Source organism: Stegostoma tigrinum, chromosome 47 (genome assembly GCF_030684315.1).
Source record: "Stegostoma tigrinum isolate sSteTig4 chromosome 47, sSteTig4.hap1, whole genome shotgun sequence".
NCBI classification, from domain to species: domain Eukaryota; kingdom Metazoa; phylum Chordata; class Chondrichthyes; order Orectolobiformes; family Stegostomatidae; genus Stegostoma; species Stegostoma tigrinum.
In genome coordinates this window covers 9,588,049-9,608,135 of record NC_081400.1, presented here as the reverse complement: position 1 = coordinate 9,608,135, position 20,087 = coordinate 9,588,049, and the positions used below count along the sequence as shown (strand labels likewise).

General features: G+C 57.8%; 1 protein-coding gene across 6 annotated transcripts in view; it reads right to left on the bottom strand.

Moving 5' to 3' along the window:
• Positions 1 to 17,603, bottom strand: part of LOC132207461 (utrophin-like) — a 59,027-nt gene extending 41,424 nt beyond the window's left edge. For 4 of the 6 annotated variants that reach the window (XR_009443477.1, XM_059643082.1, XM_059643083.1 and 1 more), the window contains exons 1-2: positions 17,394 to 17,603; positions 4,753 to 4,889 (exon numbers count right to left, since the gene is read on the bottom strand). Coding sequence is in view for 3 of the 6 variants with exons in the window: in XM_059643082.1 (XP_059499065.1) it covers positions 4,753 to 4,889; positions 17,394 to 17,597 (341 nt within the window). In the remaining 3 variants the exon portion in view is untranslated. Of the gene's footprint in view, positions 1 to 4,752; positions 4,890 to 8,574; positions 8,858 to 9,297; positions 9,350 to 17,393 lie in introns of those variants that run through there. The other 2 variants (XR_009443478.1, XR_009443479.1) reach the window with 2 other exon arrangements.
• Between the last annotated feature and the right edge of the window lie 2,484 nt (positions 17,604 to 20,087).

The following is a 20,087-nucleotide window of genomic DNA, read 5'->3' as shown; positions in this document are numbered from 1 at the left end:
TCATGTCAGGACAAACGGGATAAGGATTAGGTGACACAGCACAAACAGATTTTGGAGCCCATGATGAATCATGGGGACCTCACAAGCACCAATGATCAGAGGGATCTCAGGATCTTGATGTGTATGCCTGTTGATCCCCCAATGTAATGGACGAGGTCGTTGAAGTGGTTTGGAAGGCACATTGGATACTTGTCTTTATTAGACTTAATATTAAGTGATAGAGTTTCAGAATAGGCATGGTATGTACAAAATGTTGGTTAGACCCAACAGTGAAGTCAACGATGAGAAAATACAGTGAGACTTGGACAACGATCAGGCTTGGCCTGATAAAGGATAAGTTACATTTGCACCATACAAGTGCGAAGCAGCAATCAGCTCCAACAAGAGAGAATATGACCATATCAAAAAAATTCCATGTCCTTACACTCACTTCATCCTTACATTTATTTTTTTTTAAATGTGCAAGTGCTATGCAAGCCATGCAAGGCTACGGGCCAGGTGTTGGAAATCAGGTTAGAACAATTCAGTGCTTGTCCTTGACTGTCACAGAATCCGTGAGCTTAAGAATGTATTTCTCCTGTATTGTAGACTACTGAGGTGCTCGGCTATCCACTAAACCAAGGTTAACACTGATCTAAAACTAAACTGGGTCAGTTATATAACCAGCAGTAGCCAGGTCCATGGTACAAACCGCCCTGCTGTGGGACAGGGTCAGGTAAATCCAAGTGAGCGAGCGTGGTTGGAGACTCATTCATTGGGGGCATAGATTCTGTCGCCACATTTGAGACACCAGGGCTGTGTGTTGCTTCCCTGGTGCCAAGGTCAAGGACATCTCTGAGTGGTTGCAACAAATTCTTAAGGTGGAGGGTGAGCAGCCAAAGGCCACCGTGCACGTTGGTACCAATGACATAGGCACAAAGAGGGAAGACATTCTGCGGACTATGGACAAGGAGTTAGCAAAGAGGCTGAAAGGCAGGACCCAGAGGGTAATAATTTATGGGTTGCCACGAGTGCCACATGTTAGAGAGTTGTCATAGAAAGATAGGTGAGATGAATGCACGGTTAAGGAGCTGGCACAGGGGGCAGGGTTTCCGGCTCATGGATAATTGGGACCGTTTCTGAGCAAGGGGTGACCTGTGCAAGAGGGATGGGAGGCAAGACGCTGTGAGCGGGACAGGACAGACAGGACAAGTCGTTGTGAGCGGGTTACGACAGAGGGGACAAGTGCCTGTGAGCAGATCAGGAAGGAGGGGCAAGTCGCTGTCAGCGGGACTGGGCTGCGGGGAGCCAGCCGCCGCGAGCGGGTCAGGGCTGCGGGGGCCAAGTCGCCGCGAGCGCAACAGGACTGCAGGGGGCCGGTCGCCGCGAGCGGGTCAGGGCTGCGGGGGCCAAGTCGCCGCGAGCGCGACAGGACTGCAGGGGGCCGGTCGCCGCGAGCGGGTCAGGGCTGCGGGGGCCAAGTCGCCGCGAGCGCGACAGGACTGCAGGGGGCCGGTCGCCGCGAGCGGGTCAGGGCTGCGGGGTCCAAGTCGCCGCGAGCGCGACAGGACTGCAGGGGGCCGGTCGCCGCGAGCGGGTCAGGGCTGCGGGGGCCAAGTCGCCGCGAGCGCGACAGGACTGCAGGGGGCCGGTCGCCGCAAGCGGGTCAGGGCTGCGGGGGCCAAGTCGCCGCGAGCGCGACAGGACTGCAGGGGGCCGGTCGCCGCGAGCGGGTCAGGGCTGCGGGGACCAAGTCGCCGCGAGCGCGACAGGACTGCGGGGGCCGGTCGCCGCGAGCGGGTCAGGGCTGCGGGGGCCGGTCGCCGCGAGCTGGTCAGGGCTGCGGGGGCCGGTCGCCGCGAGCTGGTCAGGGCTGCGGGGGCCGGTCGCCGCGAGCGGGACAGGGCTGCAGTGTCAAATTGCTGTCAGCGGGACAGGGCTGCGGGGGACAGTCCCTGTCAGCGGGTCAGGGGGTCTGGGTGCGGGGGCAATACCCTGTGAGCGGTTCAGGGCTGCGGTGGCAAATAGCTGTCAGCGGGACGGGGCTGCGGGGGACAGTCCCTGTCAGTGGGTCAGGGGGTCCGGGTGGGGGGGCAAGACCCTGTGAGCGGTTCAGGGCTGCGGAGGCAAAGAACTGACCGCGGGTCAGGGGCGCGGGGGAGCCGGTCCCCGTGAGCGGGTCGGGGCCGCGGGGGACGGTCCCCGTGAGCGGGTCGGGGCCGCGGGGGACGGTCCCCGTGAGCGGGTCGGGGCCGCGGGGGACGGTCCCCGTGAGCGGGTCGGGGCCGCGGGGGACGGTCCCCGTGAGCGGGTCGGGGCCGCGGGGGACGGTCCCCGTGAGCGGGTCGGGGCCGCGGGGGACGGTCCCCGTGAGCGGGTCGGGGCCGCGGGGGACGGTCCCCGTGAGCGGGTCGGGGCCGCGGGGGACGGTCCCCGTGAGCGGGTCGGGGCCGCGGGGGACGGTCCCCGTGAGCGGGTCGGGGCCGCGGGGGACGGTCCCCGTGAGCGGGTCGGGGCCGCGGGGGACGGTCCCCGTGAGCGGGTCGGGGCCGCGGGGGACGGTCCCCGTGAGCGGGTCGGGGCCGCGGGGGACGGTCCCCGTGAGCGGGTCGGGGCCGCGGGGGACGGTCCCCGTGAGCGGGTCGGGGCCGCGGGGGACGGTCCCCGTGAGCGGGTCGGGGCCGCGGGGGACGGTCCCCGTGAGCGGGTCGGGGCCGCGGGGGACGGTCCCCGTGAGCGGGTCGGGGCCGCGGGGGACGGTCCCCGTGAGCGGGTCGGGGCCGCGGGGGACGGTCCCCGTGAGCGGGTCGGGGCCGCGGGGGACGGTCCCCGTGAGCGGGTCGGGGCCGCGGGGGACGGTCCCCGTGAGCGGGTCGGGGCCGCGGGGGACGGTCCCCGTGAGCGGGTCGGGGCCGCGGGGGACGGTCCCCGTGAGCGGGTCGGGGCCGCGGGGGACGGTCCCCGTGAGCGGGTCGGGGCCGCGGGGGACGGTCCCCGTGAGCGGGTCGGGGCCGCGGGGGACGGTCCCCGTGAGCGGGTCGGGGCCGCGGGGGACGGTCCCCGTGAGCGGGTCGGGGCCGCGGGGGACGGTCCCCGTGAGCGGGTCGGGGCCGCGGGGGACGGTCCCCGTGAGCGGGTCAGGGCCGCGGGGGACGGTCCCCGTGAGCGGGTCAGGGCCGCGGGGGACGGTCCCCGTGAGCGGGTCAGGGCCGCGGGGGACGGTCCCCGTGAGCGGGTCAGGGCCGCGGGGGACGGTCCCCGTGAGCGGGTCAGGGCTGCGGGGGACAGTCCCCGTGAGCAGGTCAGGGGTGTGGTGGCAATTAGCTGTCAGGGGGTCAGGGCTGCGGGGGCCAGTGCCTTTGAGCGGGACAGGGCTGCGGTGTCAAATGGCTCTGAGCGGGTCAGGGCTGCGGTGTCAAATAGCTGTCAGCCGGACAGGGCTGCGGGCGACGGTCCCTGTCAGCGGGTCAGGGGGTCCGGGTGCGGGGGCAAGATCCTGTGAGCGGTTCAGGGCTGCGGTGGCAAATAGCTGGGCGCGGGTCAGGGGTGCGGGGGAGCCGGTCCCCGTGAGCGGGACAGGGCTGCGGGGGCCGGTCCCCGTGAGCGGGTCAGGGCTGCGGGGGCCGGTCCCCGTGAGCGGGTCAGGGCTGCGGGGGCCGGTCCCCGTGAGCGGGTCAGGGCTGCGGGGGCCGGTCCCCCTGAGCGGGTCAGGGCTGCGGGGGCCGGTCCCCCTGAGCGGGTCAGGGCTGCGGGGGCCGGTCCCCCTGAGCGGGTCAGGGCTGCGGGGGCCGGTCCCCCTGAGCGGGTCAGGGCTGCGGGGGCCGGTCCCCCTGAGCGGGTCAGGGCTGCGGGGGCCGGTCCCCCTGAGCGGGTCAGGGCTGCGGGGGCCGGTCCCCCTGAGCGGGTCAGGGCTGCGGGGGCCGGTCCCCCTGAGCGGGTCAGGGCTGCGGGGGCCGGTCCCCCTGAGCGGGTCAGGGCTGCGGGGGCCGGTCCCCCTGAGCGGGTCAGGGCTGCGGGGGCCGGTCCCCCTGAGCGGGTCAGGGCTGCGGGGGCCGGTCCCCCTGAGCGGGTCAGGGCTGCGGGGGCCGGTCCCCCTGAGCGGGTCAGGGCTGCGGGGGCCGGTCCCCCTGAGCGGGTCAGGGCTGCGGGGGCCGGTCCCCCTGAGCGGGTCAGGGCTGCGGGGGCCGGTCCCCCTGAGCGGGTCAGGGCTGCGGGGGCCGGTCCCCCTGAGCGGGTCAGGGCTGCGGGGGCCGGTCCCCCTGAGCGGGTCAGGGCTGCGGGGGCCGGTCCCCCTGAGCGGGTCAGGGCTGCGGGGGCCGGTCCCCCTGAGCGGGTCAGGGCTGCGGGGGCCGGTCCCCCTGAGCGGGTCAGGGCTGCGGGGGCCGGTCCCCCTGAGCGGGTCAGGGCTGCGGGGGCCGGTCCCCCTGAGCGGGTCAGGGCTGCGGGGGCCGGTCCCCGTGAGCGGGTCAGGGCTGCGGGGGCCGGTCCCCGTGAGCGGGTCAGGGCTGCGGGGGCCGGTCCCCGTGAGCGGGAGAGGACTGCAGGGGCCCAGTCGTCAGCAGATGTACTCTCTGAGTAAGTACACTGTTTTGAAGGCGAGAGGTCCAATGATATCAGTTAAGCCCCCCTTGTTTTTGTATAGTGTACTTCTGACATATGCGCAAATGGACAACCTCACTCACCTGCAAAGCTGCAGAATGAATCATGCTGCAATATTTGTCAACTCTCAAATGAGCACTGATACGTTAGTAAATCTCACATCAATAAACTTACCTCTCAAGGTTCTCGCCTTCTAGAACTGTTTGTACTAGTAAATAACTCAAGCGAGGATGTTTGGCAAAGTGTTTCTTTGATCTGAACTTATTTTTCAGCACCTTGCTGAAATCACGCACATCTTCACCTGATGTTGTCTAAAAATGTAAAATAAATCAAATTTAGTTAAGAATTAATAATGAACCAATCTACTCAACTCACTCTATAATCCACGCTTTCCCTGCTAAATGTCTTTGAAGATGTAAAATTAAAGAGTCTGCAATTCTGAGGGAAAAAGTCGCTATCTTTCTGTCAGATTATGATAAAGGTTAGATATGTCTGAATGTGAGTTTCGAACAATTAAGCTTGAGTTTCATACAGTCGTACAGCATGAAAAAAGATCCTTTGGTCCAACCAGTCTATGCTGATCACAATCCCAAACTGAACTAGATACACCTGCCTGTGCTTGGCCCATATCTCTCCAAAGATTTCTATCATCTTTCTATCTTCTGGCTACAACATCACCTCAACAGAATTCTCCATCTTGTGGTCAAATACTAAAACTATACAATTAACTCATTTCAAATGATACACAGATCCAGGATTCACATTAGTGGCCTTTCTGGTTGAATTGCTAATTATTTTAACAATAGTGCATTTTTTGTCCAATTATGCCATGTATAATTACTGATCCAATATTCATCTCATTGGGTTTTTTTTTTGGTTTTTTGTATTGAGTCGAAGATGAGATCAATACATTGGTGAGAAATTATCTTGGTTTGCAGATTCAAAGTCACTATAGTCCCAGACGGGACCACAGGACTGCTCTCACAGTGGACAGAGAGATAACTGGAGGTGGTTTAAATTGAAGGTTGCCACACCTCAGATGAGGAGACAGGTTGAGAAGGAGACTCCTTCATTGTAACTTCAGACACTGTAGTATTCCATGCTGTTGGTATCATTCTGAATTACAAACCAGCCAACTGAGCTAACTGGCTCCCAGGCAAAATATACAATCAGTTTGGATAGATATGAACACCAAAGGAAAGTCGTCACAGCTGTGACAGTTTCAGATTCATGCATCCCCTGACAGAAGATACAGTCCAGGAAAGCATACAGTCTATAGACCAAGAGGAAATCGGATCTTGGAAGAAAGATGTTACAATAAACTGTGAATCCAATTGGCACAGGTAGCATGGAGGATTCTTTTTATATTCACGGGATGTGGATGTTGCTGGCTGAGCCCAATTATGAGGAACGGATGGCTGGAGGGATGGAGGGAGGAACGGATGGCTGGAGGAGGCGGGTAAAGGAGCAGGACGGGGGGGGGGGGGGAAGGAGCAGGACGGGGGGGGAAAGGAGCAGGGGGGGAAGGAGCGGGGGGGGGAAGGAGCAGGACGGGGGGGGGGGAAGGAGCAGGACGGGGGGGGGGAAGGAGCAGGATGGGGGGGGAAAGGAGCGGGGGGGGAAGGAGCGGGGGGGGAAGGAGCAGGACGGGGGGGGGGAAGGAGCAGGACGGGGGGGGGGAAGGAGCAGGACGGGGGGGGGGCGAAGGAGCAGGACGGGGGGGGGAAGGAGCAGGACGGGGGGGGGAAGGAGCAGGACGGGGGGGGGGAAGGAGCAGGACGGGGGGGGGAAGGAGCAGGACGGGGGGGGGAAGGAGCAGGACGGGGGGGGGAAGGAGCAGGACGGGGGGGGGGAAGGAGCAGGACGGGGGGGGGAAGGAGCAGGACGGGGGGGGGAAGGAGCAGGACGGGGGGGGGAAGGAGCAGGACGGGGGGGGGAAGGAGCAGGACGGGGGGGGGAAGGAGCAGGACGGGGGGGGGGGAAGGAGCAGGACGGGGGGGGGGGGAAGGAGCAGGACGGGGGGGGGGGAAGGAGCAGGACGGGGGGGGGGAGAAAGGAGCAGGACGGGGGGGGGGAGAAAGGAGCAGGACGGGGGGGGGGAGAAAGGAGCAGGACGGGGGGGGGGAGAAAGGAGCAGGACGGGGGGGGGGAGAAAGGAGCAGGACGGGGGGGGGGAGAAAGGAGCAGGACGGGGGGGGGGAGAAAGGAGCAGGACGGGGGGGGGGAGAAAGGAGCAGGACGGGGGGGGGGAGAAAGGAGCAGGACGGGGGGGGGGAGAAAGGAGCAGGACGGGGGGGGGGAGAAAGGAGCAGGACGGGGGGGGGGAGAAAGGAGCAGGACGGGGGGGGGACAAAGGAGCAGGACGGGGGGGGGGGACAAAGGAGCAGGACGGGGAGGGGACAAAGGAGCAGGACGGGGGGGGGGACAAAGGAGCAGGACGGTGGGGGGGGGAGAAAGGAGCAGGACGGTGGGGGGGGAGAAAGGAGCAGGACGGGGGGGGGAGAAGGAGCAGGACGGGGGGGGGGAAAGGAGCAGGACGGGGGGGGGGAGAAAGGAGCAGGACGGGGGGGGGGAGAAAGGAGCAGGACGGGGGGGGGGGAAAGGAGCAGGACGGGGGGGGGGAAAGGAGCAGGACGGGGGGGGGGAAAGGAGCAGGACGGGGGGGGGGGGAAAGGAGCAGGACGGGGGGGGGGGAAAGGAGCAGGACGGGGGGGGGGGAAAGGAGCAGGACGGGGGGGGGGAAAGGAGCAGGACGGGGGGGGGGGAAAGGAGCAGGACGGGGGGGGGGGGAAAGGAGCAGGACGGGGGGGGGGGAAAGGAGCAGGACGGGGGGGGGGGAAAGGAGCAGGACGGGGGGGGGGAAAGGAGCAGGACGGGGGGGGGGAAAGGAGCAGGACGGGGGGGGGGAAAGGAGCAGGACGGGGGGGGGGAAAGGAGCAGGACGGGGGGGGGGAAAGGAGCAGGACGGGGGGGGGGGAAGGAGCAGGACGGGGGGGGGGGGAAAGGAGCAGGACGGGGGGGGGGGAAAGGAGCAGGACGGGGGGGGGGAAAGGAGCAGGACGGGGGGGGGGAAGGAGCAGGACGGGGGGGGGAAGGAGCAGGACGGGGGGGGGAAGGAGCAGGACGGGGGGGGGAAGGAGCAGGACGGGGGGGGGGGGGAAAGGAGCAGGACGGGGGGGGGGAAAGGAGCAGGACGGGGGGGGGGAAAGGAGCAGGACGGGGGGGGGGAAAGGAGCAGGACGGGGGGGGGGGGAAAGGAGCAGGACGGGGGGGGGGGGAAAGGAGCAGGACGGGGGGGGGGGAAAGGAGCAGGACGGGGGGGGGGGAAAGGAGCAGGACGGGGGGGGGGGGAAAGGAGCAGGACGGGGGGGGGGAAAGGAGCAGGACGGGGGGGGGGAAAGGAGCAGGACGGGGGGGGGGGGAAAGGAGCAGGACGGGGGGGGGAAAAGGAGCAGGACGGGGGGGGGAAAAGGAGCAGGACGGGGGGGGAAAGGAGCAGGACGGGGGGGGGGGGAAAGGAGCAGGACGGGGGGGGGGGAAAGGAGCAGGACGGGGGGGGGAAAGGAGCAGGACGGGGGGGGGGGAAAGGAGCAGGACGGGGGGGGGGGAAGGAGCAGGACGGGGGGGGGGGAGAAAGGAGCAGGACGGGGGGGGGGGAAAAGGAGCAGGACGGGGGGGGGGGAAAAGGAGCAGGACGGGGGGGGGAAAAGGAGCAGGACGGGGGGGGGGAAAAGGAGCAGGACGGGGGGGGGGAAAGGAGCAGGACGGGGGGGGGGGGAAAGGAGCAGGACGGGGGGGGGGGGAAAGGAGCAGGACGGGGGGGGGGAAAAGGAGCAGGACGGGGGGGGGGGAAAAGGAGCAGGACGGGGGGGGGGAAAAGGAGCAGGACGGGGGGGGGGAAAAAGGAGCAGGACGGGGGGGGGGGAAAAAGGAGCAGGACGGGGGGGGGGGCGCAAGGAGGAAGGGAGATGAACACAGCAGACAGGCTGACATCACCTCTACACCCAGAATATTCAGACCCTTCAGAAGCGTTTCTCCCTGCGACTCCTGAAACAGACTCTCGCAGCCATGCGCCGGCACCTCCACACACTGCAATCCAGCCTGCCCCAGCTCAGAGCCTCCCTCTCCCAGACCTGCACATGACCCCTGCTGTTTTTTATCCGCCGCAGGATCCACAGACTGAACACCCAGTTCCACTCAGCTTTACTGGACACCAAAAATCCTAAGTACAACCAACTCACGGGCCCCTGCCACCCACAAGAGGATTCCTGCGCCTCCCAAATCCCAAGTCTGTACCTGTCCCGCCGCCATTGACCATGAAGACCTGGCCGGAGACCCAACCGATGACGTCACATCCGCCTCCGCCGGCCACACCACTTCCGGAACCGCTGCTGCAGTCACCACCTCCACTTCCAGGTACAACACCTCACACACCACGCTCACCGCAGCTGCTGCCGCCCACCCCGATCCTCCAACCGCCGACGGAACCCCGCCCACGTCAAACGGAACCCCGCCCACGGCCGACGCCGACAGAACCCCGCCCACGGCCGACGCCGACGGAACCCCGCCCACGGCCGACAACCTCATCGCTCCGCCCACAGCCTCCACAGCCAGCAACCCCAGAGGAGACAGACGCACTGAGCCCTGCCGCATGTTCACCTTCCCCCCAGACCTCCCACTGACTGAGGACGAATGGTCAGTCCTCAGGAAGGGGCTCACCTTTGTCCCCTACAACCACACATCAACCAACACCAGTCACGATTGGACATAGAGCAGTTTTTCCACCGTCTTCGCCTCCACGCCTACTTCTTCAACCGGGAGCCTCACCCTCCCTCCACTGACCCCTTCACCCTCTTCCAACACAAGTCCTCCTCCTGGACACCACCCCCAGGCCTCCTAACCTCCCTCGCCCTCTTCATCTCCAACTGCCGTCGAGACATTAACCGCCTCAACCTCTCCACCCCTATCACCCACTCCAACCTCTTCCCCGCAGAATGGCCAGCCCTCCGCTCCCACCCCAACCTCACCATCAAAGCCGCAGACAAGGGTGGCACAGTGGTAGTATGGCGCACTGACCTCTACATCGCCGAGGGCAGACGCCAACTCTCTGACACCACCTACTACCGCCCTCTCGATCATGACCCCTCACCCGAGCACCAAACCATCATCTCCAACACCGTTCATGACCTCATCACCTCAGGGGACCTCCCACCCACCGCCTCCAACCTCATTGTTCCCCAACCCCGCACGGCCCGTTTCTATCTCCCTCCCAACATCCACAAACCTGCCTGCCCTGGTCGACCCATCGTCTCAGCCTGTTCCTGCCCCACCGAACTTACCTCCACCTATCTGGACTCCATTTTCTCCCCTGTGGTCCAGGAACACCCTACCTACGTCCGTGACACCACCCACTCCCTCCACCTCCTCCAGGACTTCCAATTCCCTGGCCCCCAACACCTCATCTTCACCATGGACGTCCAGTCCCTATGCACCTGCATTCCGCATGCAGATGGCCTCCAGGCCCTGCGCTTCTTCCTGTCCTGCAGGTCCGACCAGTCCCCCTCCACCGACACCCTCATCCGCCTAGCCGAACTCGTCCTCACCCTCAACAACTTCTCTTTTGACTCCTCCCACTTCCTACAGACAAAGGGGGTGGCCATGGGCACCCGCATGGGCCCCAGCTATGCCTGCCTCTTTGTAGGTTATGTGGAACAGTCCCCCTTCCGCACCTACACAGGCCCCGAACCACACCTCTTCCTCCGGTACATTGATGACTGTATCGGCGCCGCCTCTTGCTCCCCAGAGAAGCTCGAACAGTTCATCCACTTCACCAACACCTTCCACCCCAACCTTCAGTTCATCTGGGCCATCTCCAGCACATCCCTCACTTTCCTGGACCTCTCAGTCTCCATCTCGGGCAACCAGCTTGTAACTGATGTCCATTTCAAGCCCACCGACTCCCACAGCTACCCAGAATACACCTCCTCCCACCCACCCTTCTGCAAAAATTCCATCCCATATTCCTAATTCCTCCGCCTCCGCCGCATCTGCTCCCACGATAAGACATTCCACTCCCGCACATCCCAGATGTCCAAGTTCTTCAAGGACCGCAACTTTCCCCCCACAGTGATCGAGAACGCCCTTGACCGCGTCTCCCGTATTTCCCGCAACACATCCCTCACACCCCGCCCCCGCCACAACCGCCCAAAGAGGATCCCCCTTGTTCTCACACACCACCCCACCAACCTCCGGATACAACGCATCATCCTCCGACACTTCCGCCATCTACAATCCGACCCCACCACCCAAGACATTTTTCCATCCCTACCCCTGTCTGCTTTCCGGAGAGACCACTCTCTCCGTGACTCCCTTGTTCGCTCCACACTGCCCTCCAACCCCACCACACCCGGCACCTTCCCCTGCAACCGCAGGAAATGCTACACTTGCCCCCACACCTCCTCCCTCACCCCTATCCCAGGCCCCAAGATGACATTCCACATTAAGCAGAGGTTCACCTGCACATCTGCCAATGTGCTATACTGCATCTACTGTACCCGGTGTGGCTTCCTCTGCATTGGGGAAACCAAGCGGAGGCTTGGGGACCGCTTTGCAGAACATCTCCGCTCAGTTCGCAACAAACAACTGCACCTCCCAGTCGCAATCCATTTCCACTCCCCCTCCCATTCTTTAGATGACATGTCCATCATGGGCCTCATGCAGTGCCACAATGATGCCAGCCACCCGAAGGTTGCAGAAACAGCAACTCATATTCCGCCTGGGAACCCTGCAGCCTAATGGTATCAATGTGGACTTCACCAGTTTCAAAATCTCCCCTTCCCTGCGTCCCTGATGCTGCTTGTCCTGCTGTGTTCATCCACATCAACACCTTGTTACCCCCCATTCTCCTTCGTTTGTGTTTTCTTGCTCTTCCTCCCTCCCTCTGATTCTCTCCCCCTCTCTCACCTCTGCTGGCTCTAATTTCACTCCCTTGTCATGTTCCCTTATTTCCATCTTTCTGTCCCTTCTCTCTCTCTCTCCGCCCACAAACTCACTCTGGCTTTATTCACAGAGAGTACAAGAGGAAAGGAAACCAAAGCACGCAGCGCCTTCGGCTGAGAGAGAAATGAAGAACTGCCGGAGATTTTCCAAACCCTGACACAGGGGTTGCCTCTCTCTCTCTCGACAGTCTCTGTGACTGCCCCATCAAACCCCACACCCATTCCCGTCCCATGGTGTCTCTCCACAAACCCACCTCCGGTTGGAAATGCAAACACAAGTTGCTGGAAATGCTCAGCATCTGTGAAGAAAAAGTCCCGAGGTAGCGTTTTGGGTGCGATGACCCTTTCCCTCCGAGCTCCGGCTGGAAATGCTCCAGCCTCTGAGACAGGGTCCCCTTGAGGTCGGAGAGCTGCGGCTCCATCTCGGCTGTTCGCTTGGCATCAGGAGCTCCCCTCAGCCCCTGGAAGGGGTATGATCACCCCCTAACCTTATACTGACAGTGGTTGTGTCCTTCCCTCATCCCCGGGAGCCCCTCCTGCCTTCTCACCTTGTCGCCGGGGTGCTATTCGACTAGGGAGGGCTGTGCGATAAAGAACCTACTTCCCACAGCAGCAGGGGGAGGGGGCATCCCTTCGCTCCTAAAACACCTCCTCCCATCCAATCTTGTGGCAATGGCTGTTCGGCTGCAGAAAGCGGCGCTGCCCGTGACCCCAAACCTCCCTACAACACCCCTCTCCTAATCCGACCCTTTTGCAGTAGCTGTCGGCCACTCAGTCACTGGGCTGTACAATAGTGACTCTCCCCATGTCCACTCACTTCCAGGACGGCTATCCTCCAACCCCGACCCCATCCCATCCGCCTCCTTCCCTTTACCATGTGGTACGAGAGCTGCAGGCTGGTTGGCTACGGAAACCCGCGCAAGGCTGAATAACAGACACCCTCCCAATGTCCCCAGCCTTCCCCTCACCCGGGGAGGGGAATTCTCACCCCCAAAACATCCATTCCCAACACCTCGCTTTGGGATAGGAGCGGCGCAGGATGTGAAACAGGGACCGTGCTCATGTCCCCAATCCTCCCTTCACCCCAAACCACCACCCCGCAGCTTACCTTGCAGTAGGAGATAGTTGTAGGCTGCTCAGCTACGGAAGGCGTCGCGGACCCGTGGCCGGGTGCTCGGGGAGCGCGGGCTCGGTGCCAGGCAGCTGTGCCCAGGTGCCGGGCGAAGAGGCCTTCTCCCACCTCGGATCCCCACTCCCAGCACAGGCGGTGCAGGGCCGAGCCACTGAGCAGCGAGCGCTCCAGCAGCCCGGATGCCTGCTCCCAGCCCGGTGGTCATGCTGGAGGCTGCTGGAGAACAGGAGGTTGTAGGGGTACGGGAGCGTGGTGCGATGATCCCCGCTGCCGAACAGCTGGGTCCTCAGAACCCTCCCGGGAAAAGGGATCCAGATAGCGGACTCGTCGCCGAGGGAGAGGGGGGGAAAGGCGTGAGTAGGAACAGGAGAGGAAGAGGATTTACTGAGAGGGAGAAAGAGACAGACTCTGTGTCTGTGTGTGTGTGTGTGTGTGTGTGTGTGTGTGTGTGTGTGTGTGTGAGAGAGAGAGAGAGAGGATTAGAAATGCAGTCTGATTGCGGATGGGTTGGGTTTAAATAGAGATTTTTAAACTTCGTTCAAAAAAACTCACAACGCTCCCTGCAGAGCGGGTGGAGAGGCTCGGATAGAGAGGAAGAGAGAGACGGGGGGCGGGGGAGAGGGGACAGAGAGAGGTTCACAGGGAGAGACGGAGAGACAGGGGAGAGAGAACGGCAGAAGCACAGACAGAGGGAGCCAGATACAAGACGAGAGATAGAGAGGGGCGCACACAGAGACCAAAGAGACAGAGTGAGAGAGGAGAGAGGAGAGAGACAGAAGTGCACAGCGAGGTGGCAGAGACAAGACGACAGAGAGAGACAGAGACATAGAGTGAGGCACACACAGAGAGATGGAGAGACAGAGATTGTGTGTGTGGCGGGGGGTGGGTTTGGAGAAAATGGGAGAGAGAGACACAGAGTCGTAGAGTTGTACAGCAGGGAAACAGACCCTTCAGTCCAACTCCTCCAGGCCGACCAGACACCGTAACTGACTAGTTCTGTTTGCCAGCCTGGAGCCCATATCCCTCCAGCCCCTTCCTATTCATGTGTCCCTGCAGGTGACTTCTAAATACTGTGAGTATTACAGCCTCTGTCACTCCTCTGGCAGTTCATGCCACACACAAACTACACTCGGGAGAACACGTTGGCGCCAAATCCCCCTCCCATCCTCTGAGAAAAGGAACCGGAAATGACATCACCAACCCAAGAAAACCGGAACACTGAAAGAGAAGGCGGGACCTAACTCCAGCGCTTCCCCGGATGCTCCCTGAAGATTTTACCCGGAATGGTGTCGAAACGTCTGCAAACTAACCTTCCAGCTCAGTGAGCAATCTGACATCCAGAACCTCAACCCTGAGCTACAAATCTTCTCAAAACTCGAGAATGCTTTGCCACTTGATTAACAGATGCATCCTTTTTTTTAAAAAAATAAACTTTTTTTGCTGGATGTATGACTGACTGACCAGCGTTTATTGTCCTTCCTTAACTGAGCCTTGGGAGCTCTGCAGACCAATGCGATCAACGTGGATTTCACAAGCATCAAAATCTCCCCTCCCACCACTGCATCCCAAAACCAGCCCAGCTCGTCCCCTAATCTGTTCTTCCTCTGACCGATCCCCTCCTCCCAGCTCAAGCCAAACCCCCATTCCCTACCTACTAACCTCTTCCCGCCCCCTTGACCTGTCCGTCCTCCCCAGACTGACCTAACCCCTCCCTACCTCCACACCCACACTCACCTCTACTGGCTTCATGTCCGCCCCTTTTACTTAAGACCAGAAGACATCGGAGTGGAAGTACGGCCATTCGGCCCATCAAATCCACTCCACCATTTAAATCATGGCTCAGGGGCATTTCAACTCCACTTCCCTGAACTCTCCCCGTTGCCCTTGATTCCTCGTGAGATCAAGAATTAGTCGATCTCTGCCTCAAAGGCATCCAACGTCCTGGCCCCGACTGCACTCCGTGGCAATGATTTCCACAAGCCCGCCACTCTCTGGCTTTACAAATGTCATCTCATTTCCGTTTGAAATTTACCCCCTCTAATTTTAAGGCAGTGCCCACGGGTCCTAGTCTCCCGGCCTCACGGAAACAACTTCCTAGCGTCCACCCCTTCCGAGGCAGACATTATGTTGTAAGTTTCTATTAGATCTCCCCTCAACCTTCTAAACTCTGATGAGTACAATCCCAGGATCCTTAGCCGTTCATCACACGTCAAACCTACCACTCCAGGGATCATCCGTGTGAATCTCCGCTGGACACGCTCCAGGGCTAGTATGTCCTTTCTGAGGTGTGGGGCTCAAAATTGGACACGGTATTCTAAATGGGGCCTAACTAGAGCTTTATAAAGCCTCAGAAGCACATCGCTGCTTTTATATTCCAACCCTCTTGCGATAAAGGACAACATTACATTCGCTTTCTTAATTACGGACTCTACCTGCAAGTTAACCTGGAGAGAATCCTGGACCAACACTTCTAGATTCCTTTGTACTTGAGCTTTACGAATTTTCTCACCATTTAGAAATTAGTCCATGCCCGTATTCTTTTTACCAAAGTGCAAAACCCCACATTTACTCACATTGAATTTCATCAGCCATTTCCTGGACCACTCTCCTAAACTGTCTAACTCTTTCTGCCGCCTCTCCACCTTCTCAGTACTACCTGCCTGTCTACCCATCTTCGTATCATCGGAAAACTTCGCCAGAATGACCCCGGTACCTTCATCCAGATCATCAATACGTAAGGTGAACAGCTGCGGCCCCGACACCGAAACCTGCGACACCAATCGTCACCGGTTGCCATGCCGAAAAACAGCCTTTTATCCCAACTCTCTGCCTTCTATCAGACAGCCAATCCTCAATCCAAGCCAGTAGCTCATCTTGAACACCATGGGCCCTCACCGTGCTCAGCGGCCTCCCGTGAGACACTTATGTAAGGCCTTTTGGAAGTCTAGATAGATAACATCCACTGGGTTTCCCTGGGCTAACATACTTGTTACCTCTTCAAAGAATTCTAACAGGTTTGGCAGGCACGACCTCCCCTTACTACATCCATGCTGACTTGTTCTAATCTGACCCTGCACTTCCAGGAATTTCAAAATCTCATCCTTGACAATGATTCAAGAATTTTATCAACTACCGAGGTCAGGTTAATCGGCCTGTAATTTTCCACCTTTTGCCTTGATCCTTTCTTAAACAAGGGGGTTACAACTGCAATTTTCCAATCATCTGGGACTTACCCTGACTCCAGGGACTTTTGAAAGATCACATCCAAAGCCTCTGCTATTTCCTCAGCCACCTTCCTCAGAACTCTAGGATGTAGCCCTTCGGGGCCAGGAGATTTAGCAATTTTTAGACCTTTTAGCTTTTCGAGCACTTTCTCTTTTGTAATGCCTACCATACTCAACTTTGCCCCCTGACTCTCCCTAAGTGTTGGCATACTACTCATGTCTTCCACTGTGAAGAGTGACGCAAAGTACGGATTAAGTCCTTCAGCTACTTCCTTATCTCCCATCACTAGCCTTCCAGCATCAATTTGGAGCGGCCCACTGTCTACTTTTGCCTCATGTTTGTTTCTTATGTATTGAAAGAAGCTTTCACTGTGATTTCTAATATGACTAGCTAGCCTACCTTCATATTTGATCCTCTCCTTCCTTATTGCTCGTCTGTCTCCTCTGCACCTATCTTCCCCTCTGTCCATCTTCAATCTGCCTTCCCCCTCTCCCTGTTTATTTCAGAACTGTCTCCTCCTCCCTCTTTTCTGATGAAGGGTCTCAGCCCGAAATGTCAGCTTTTGTGTTCCTGAGATGCGTGGAGGACATTCATCAGGATGTTCTGAGGGGGGTGAAGCATTTGAACTCGATGGACAGTCTGGATAAGTTTGAGATAACAGGAACTGTCAATGCTGGAGTCTGAGATAACACAGCGTGGAGCTGGAGGAACACTGCAGGCCAGGCAGCATCACTGTTTTATCTGGATAAGGTTGGCTTGTTTTCTTCCGAATAGAGAAGGTTGAAGAAGGTCCTGAAAAAATGGTCTGCATTCTGATGGGTCTAGGCGAGGGAAGCAGAATGACCATTCATGGGGTGGGAGGTTGGGGGGGGGAAAGCTGGGGGAAGAGATACATACATTTAAGCTAAAAGGCTCAGAAGTTCCTACTATCTCTTGAGGAAGCTTACTTGTTTTTGCACCCAAACTGTGGTGAGAATGTGGAACGCACCGACTGTGTGGGTGGTAGAGGCAGAAAGCATGATAACATTTTACAAGTCTTTGCTTGGGCATTTGCGATGCCAAGGCATACAAGGCTCTGGGTCGAGTGCTGGGAACTGTGATGAGAATAGTTCGGGACTTGCATCTTGTGAGGGCACATACAATTTGCTGAAGGGTCTGTTCCATTGCCATAGCACTCTATTATGCTGTCCCTCAATGATCCTATGACAAGTAAGTGAAGGTTTACAGAAACAGGTACTTTTCAAGGACAATGCCAAGAGGAAAAGTGATGCGCAGGCAAAGTGCATGTAAGAATTTAACCAAGGATTAACACCATTGAAGAACTGGAATTTGTGCCAATGCACCAAACCTGCAGATGAAAATGCAGTGTCCAGTTTGATTGCAAACTGCAACAACCACCAGTTAGTAACATGATCAATGGAAATATCTGAATGCCTGTTGTTGTGATCTCAAGCATTTACCTGCGTCGAGTGAAATCCACCACCATAGTTCTGTTGCATCGTTAGCCACCTCGCAATCGGTGTTGCATAGTCAATATCATTCCTTGACAATGCTTGAAGCAAGGCATAAGCAGTGGTTTCCACAGTCATCGCAAAAGCCTGTGCTGCTTCAATTGGATACGGCTTCTCGTCCTCCAACAATGGAGGCTTTCCAGGAACCAACATCAGAATCTGTCATTTGTTAAAGGGATTAGCTGAGAATAAAGTTTACATCATATAGATTTTTGTTTGCATTTCACCAACACAACAATGGTTTTGCTGGTCAAGATCCAGCATTATCTCACCACTGATGTCTATAACATTCTCCATATTTCCCGCTCAGTGATGGGTCCTTTTGTTTGGGAAAAATAGGCACCTTCGAATGCAAATGAATCAAGATGAGCTTTAGTTTCTCATCAGGCTACATGGCAGTTATTACAAGATGTCAGGAACAAAAGGTGAAGGAGCAGATGAAACCATTCACCAGTCTGGATAATCTTCTTGCCCTCATCCTGAGGAGGCATCACAGATCTTAACTTACACGCAATTCAAATTATTTCATGCAATGACAAGACTGAATGTTCCGGACACTGCAAATGCCATGGCACCTGGCAGCATCCCACAAACTGTATTGGAACAATGTGCCCCAAGGTCACCACACCAACAGTAAATGTTTTCCAGTACATTTTTAAACACTTGCAACACTCACATTTCATCGAAAGATGACCTATCACGCAATCGGCAGACAAATTGTCCTGACCAATTATGACCTCAATGTATTCTCAATCATCAGCAAAGTAATGCAACATCTGGATGACAGTGCTGTCAAACAGCTGCACACTTAGGCTCAGTTTACTTTTCGTCATGCCACACTTCTCGTAACCTCTTTCAGGATTTACCACAAATATGATCAGAGATCCTGAGCTTGAAAGGGAAGGAAAGTGCAATCTGTCATTTCCACCAAGGCAACTTCTGATTGAATGTGGTGTTAAGCAGAGGAATAGAAAATTGAGTCAGTGGCATTCACTGGATACCTGCACTGGTTGAAGTCATGTCTTCATTTGAACTAAAGTGGAGACATGAACGTTCATTGAATATTGTCCAGGTGTCCAGCAGAATTCATGACTTTTCCAACAGTGAAGTCAACGATGAGAAAATACAGTGAGACTTGGACAACGATCAGGCTTGGCCTGATAAAGGATCAGTAACATTTGCACCATACAAGTGCTAAGCAGCAATCAGCTCCAACAAGAGAGAATATGACCATATCACAAAATCCCATGTCCTTACCCTCACATCATCCTTACATTTTTTTTAAATGTGCAAGTGTTATCCAAGCCATGCAGGGCAATGGGCCAGGTGTTGGAAATGAGGTCAGAAAAATTCAGTGCTTGTCTTTGACTCTCACAGAATCCGTGAGCTTAAGAATTTAATTCTCCTGTACTGTAGACAACTGAGGTGCTTGGCTATCCACTTAATCAAGGTTAACACTGATCTAAAACTAAACTGGAACGGTTATATAATCAGCAGCAGCCAGGTCCGTGGTACAAACCGTCCTGCTGTGGGACAGGGTCAGGCAAATCCAAGTGAGTGATCGTGGTTGGAGACTCATTCGTTGGGGGCATAGTTTCTGTAGCCACATTTGAGATACCAGGGCTGTGTGTTGCTTCCCTGGTGCAAAGGTCAAGGACATCTCTGAGTGGTTGCAAGAAATTCTTAAGGGGGAGGGTGAGCAGCCAGAGGCCATTGTGCACATTGGTACCAATGACGTAGGTAGAAAGAGGGATGAGATCCTGCGGACTGTGTACAAGGAGTTAGCAAAGAGGCTGAAAGGCAGGACCTAGAGGGTAATAATTTATGGGTTGCCATGAGTGCCACATGTTCGTGAGTTAAGTCAGAGAAAGATAGGTGAGATGAATGCATTGGTGAAGGAGCTGGTACTGGGGGCAGGCTTTCAGGTTCATGGATAATTGCAACCGCATCTTGGGCAAGGGGTGACCTGTGTAAGAGGGATGGGTTGCACCTAAACTGAACGGGAACAAATACCCTCACAGGGAGGTTTGCTAGTGCTACTTGGGAGGATTTAAAGACTGGCAGGCAGCTGGGAACCAGAGCAGCAGGTCAGCAAGCAGATGAATTGATGGCAGGTACATGCTAGGACCAATAAATCAGAAAAGAATGGCAGTCAGAGACAGGTACATGAACATGATGGCACAAACAAGCTGAAGTATGTTTATTTCACTGCAAGGAGTATTACAGGTAAGGCAGATGAGCTTAGAGCCTGGATCCGTACATGGGACTCTGATCTTGAGGCCATTACAGAGGCTTGGTTGAGACAGAGACCGGACTGGGTGCTCAATGTTCCAGGGTTTCATTGCTTTAGACAAGATAGAGGGGAAGATAAAAGAAGGAGGTGCACTCCTAACCTGTGGGAAATGTTCCATCTGTACCTAGAAAGGACATTCTGGAGGGCTTGCCCACTGAGGCAATAGAGGTAGCGTTCAAAAATAAGATAGACACAATCACTCTGAACAGATTAAACTAATAGCCAGCTCCCCTGTTGCCACTGACACACTGAGGAACAAATATGTAGGCAGCTTTTGAAACGATGCAATAAGTCAGAGTTGTCACAGTCAGTGAATTTAACCTCCCCGGTATTGACTGGGACTCCCTTAC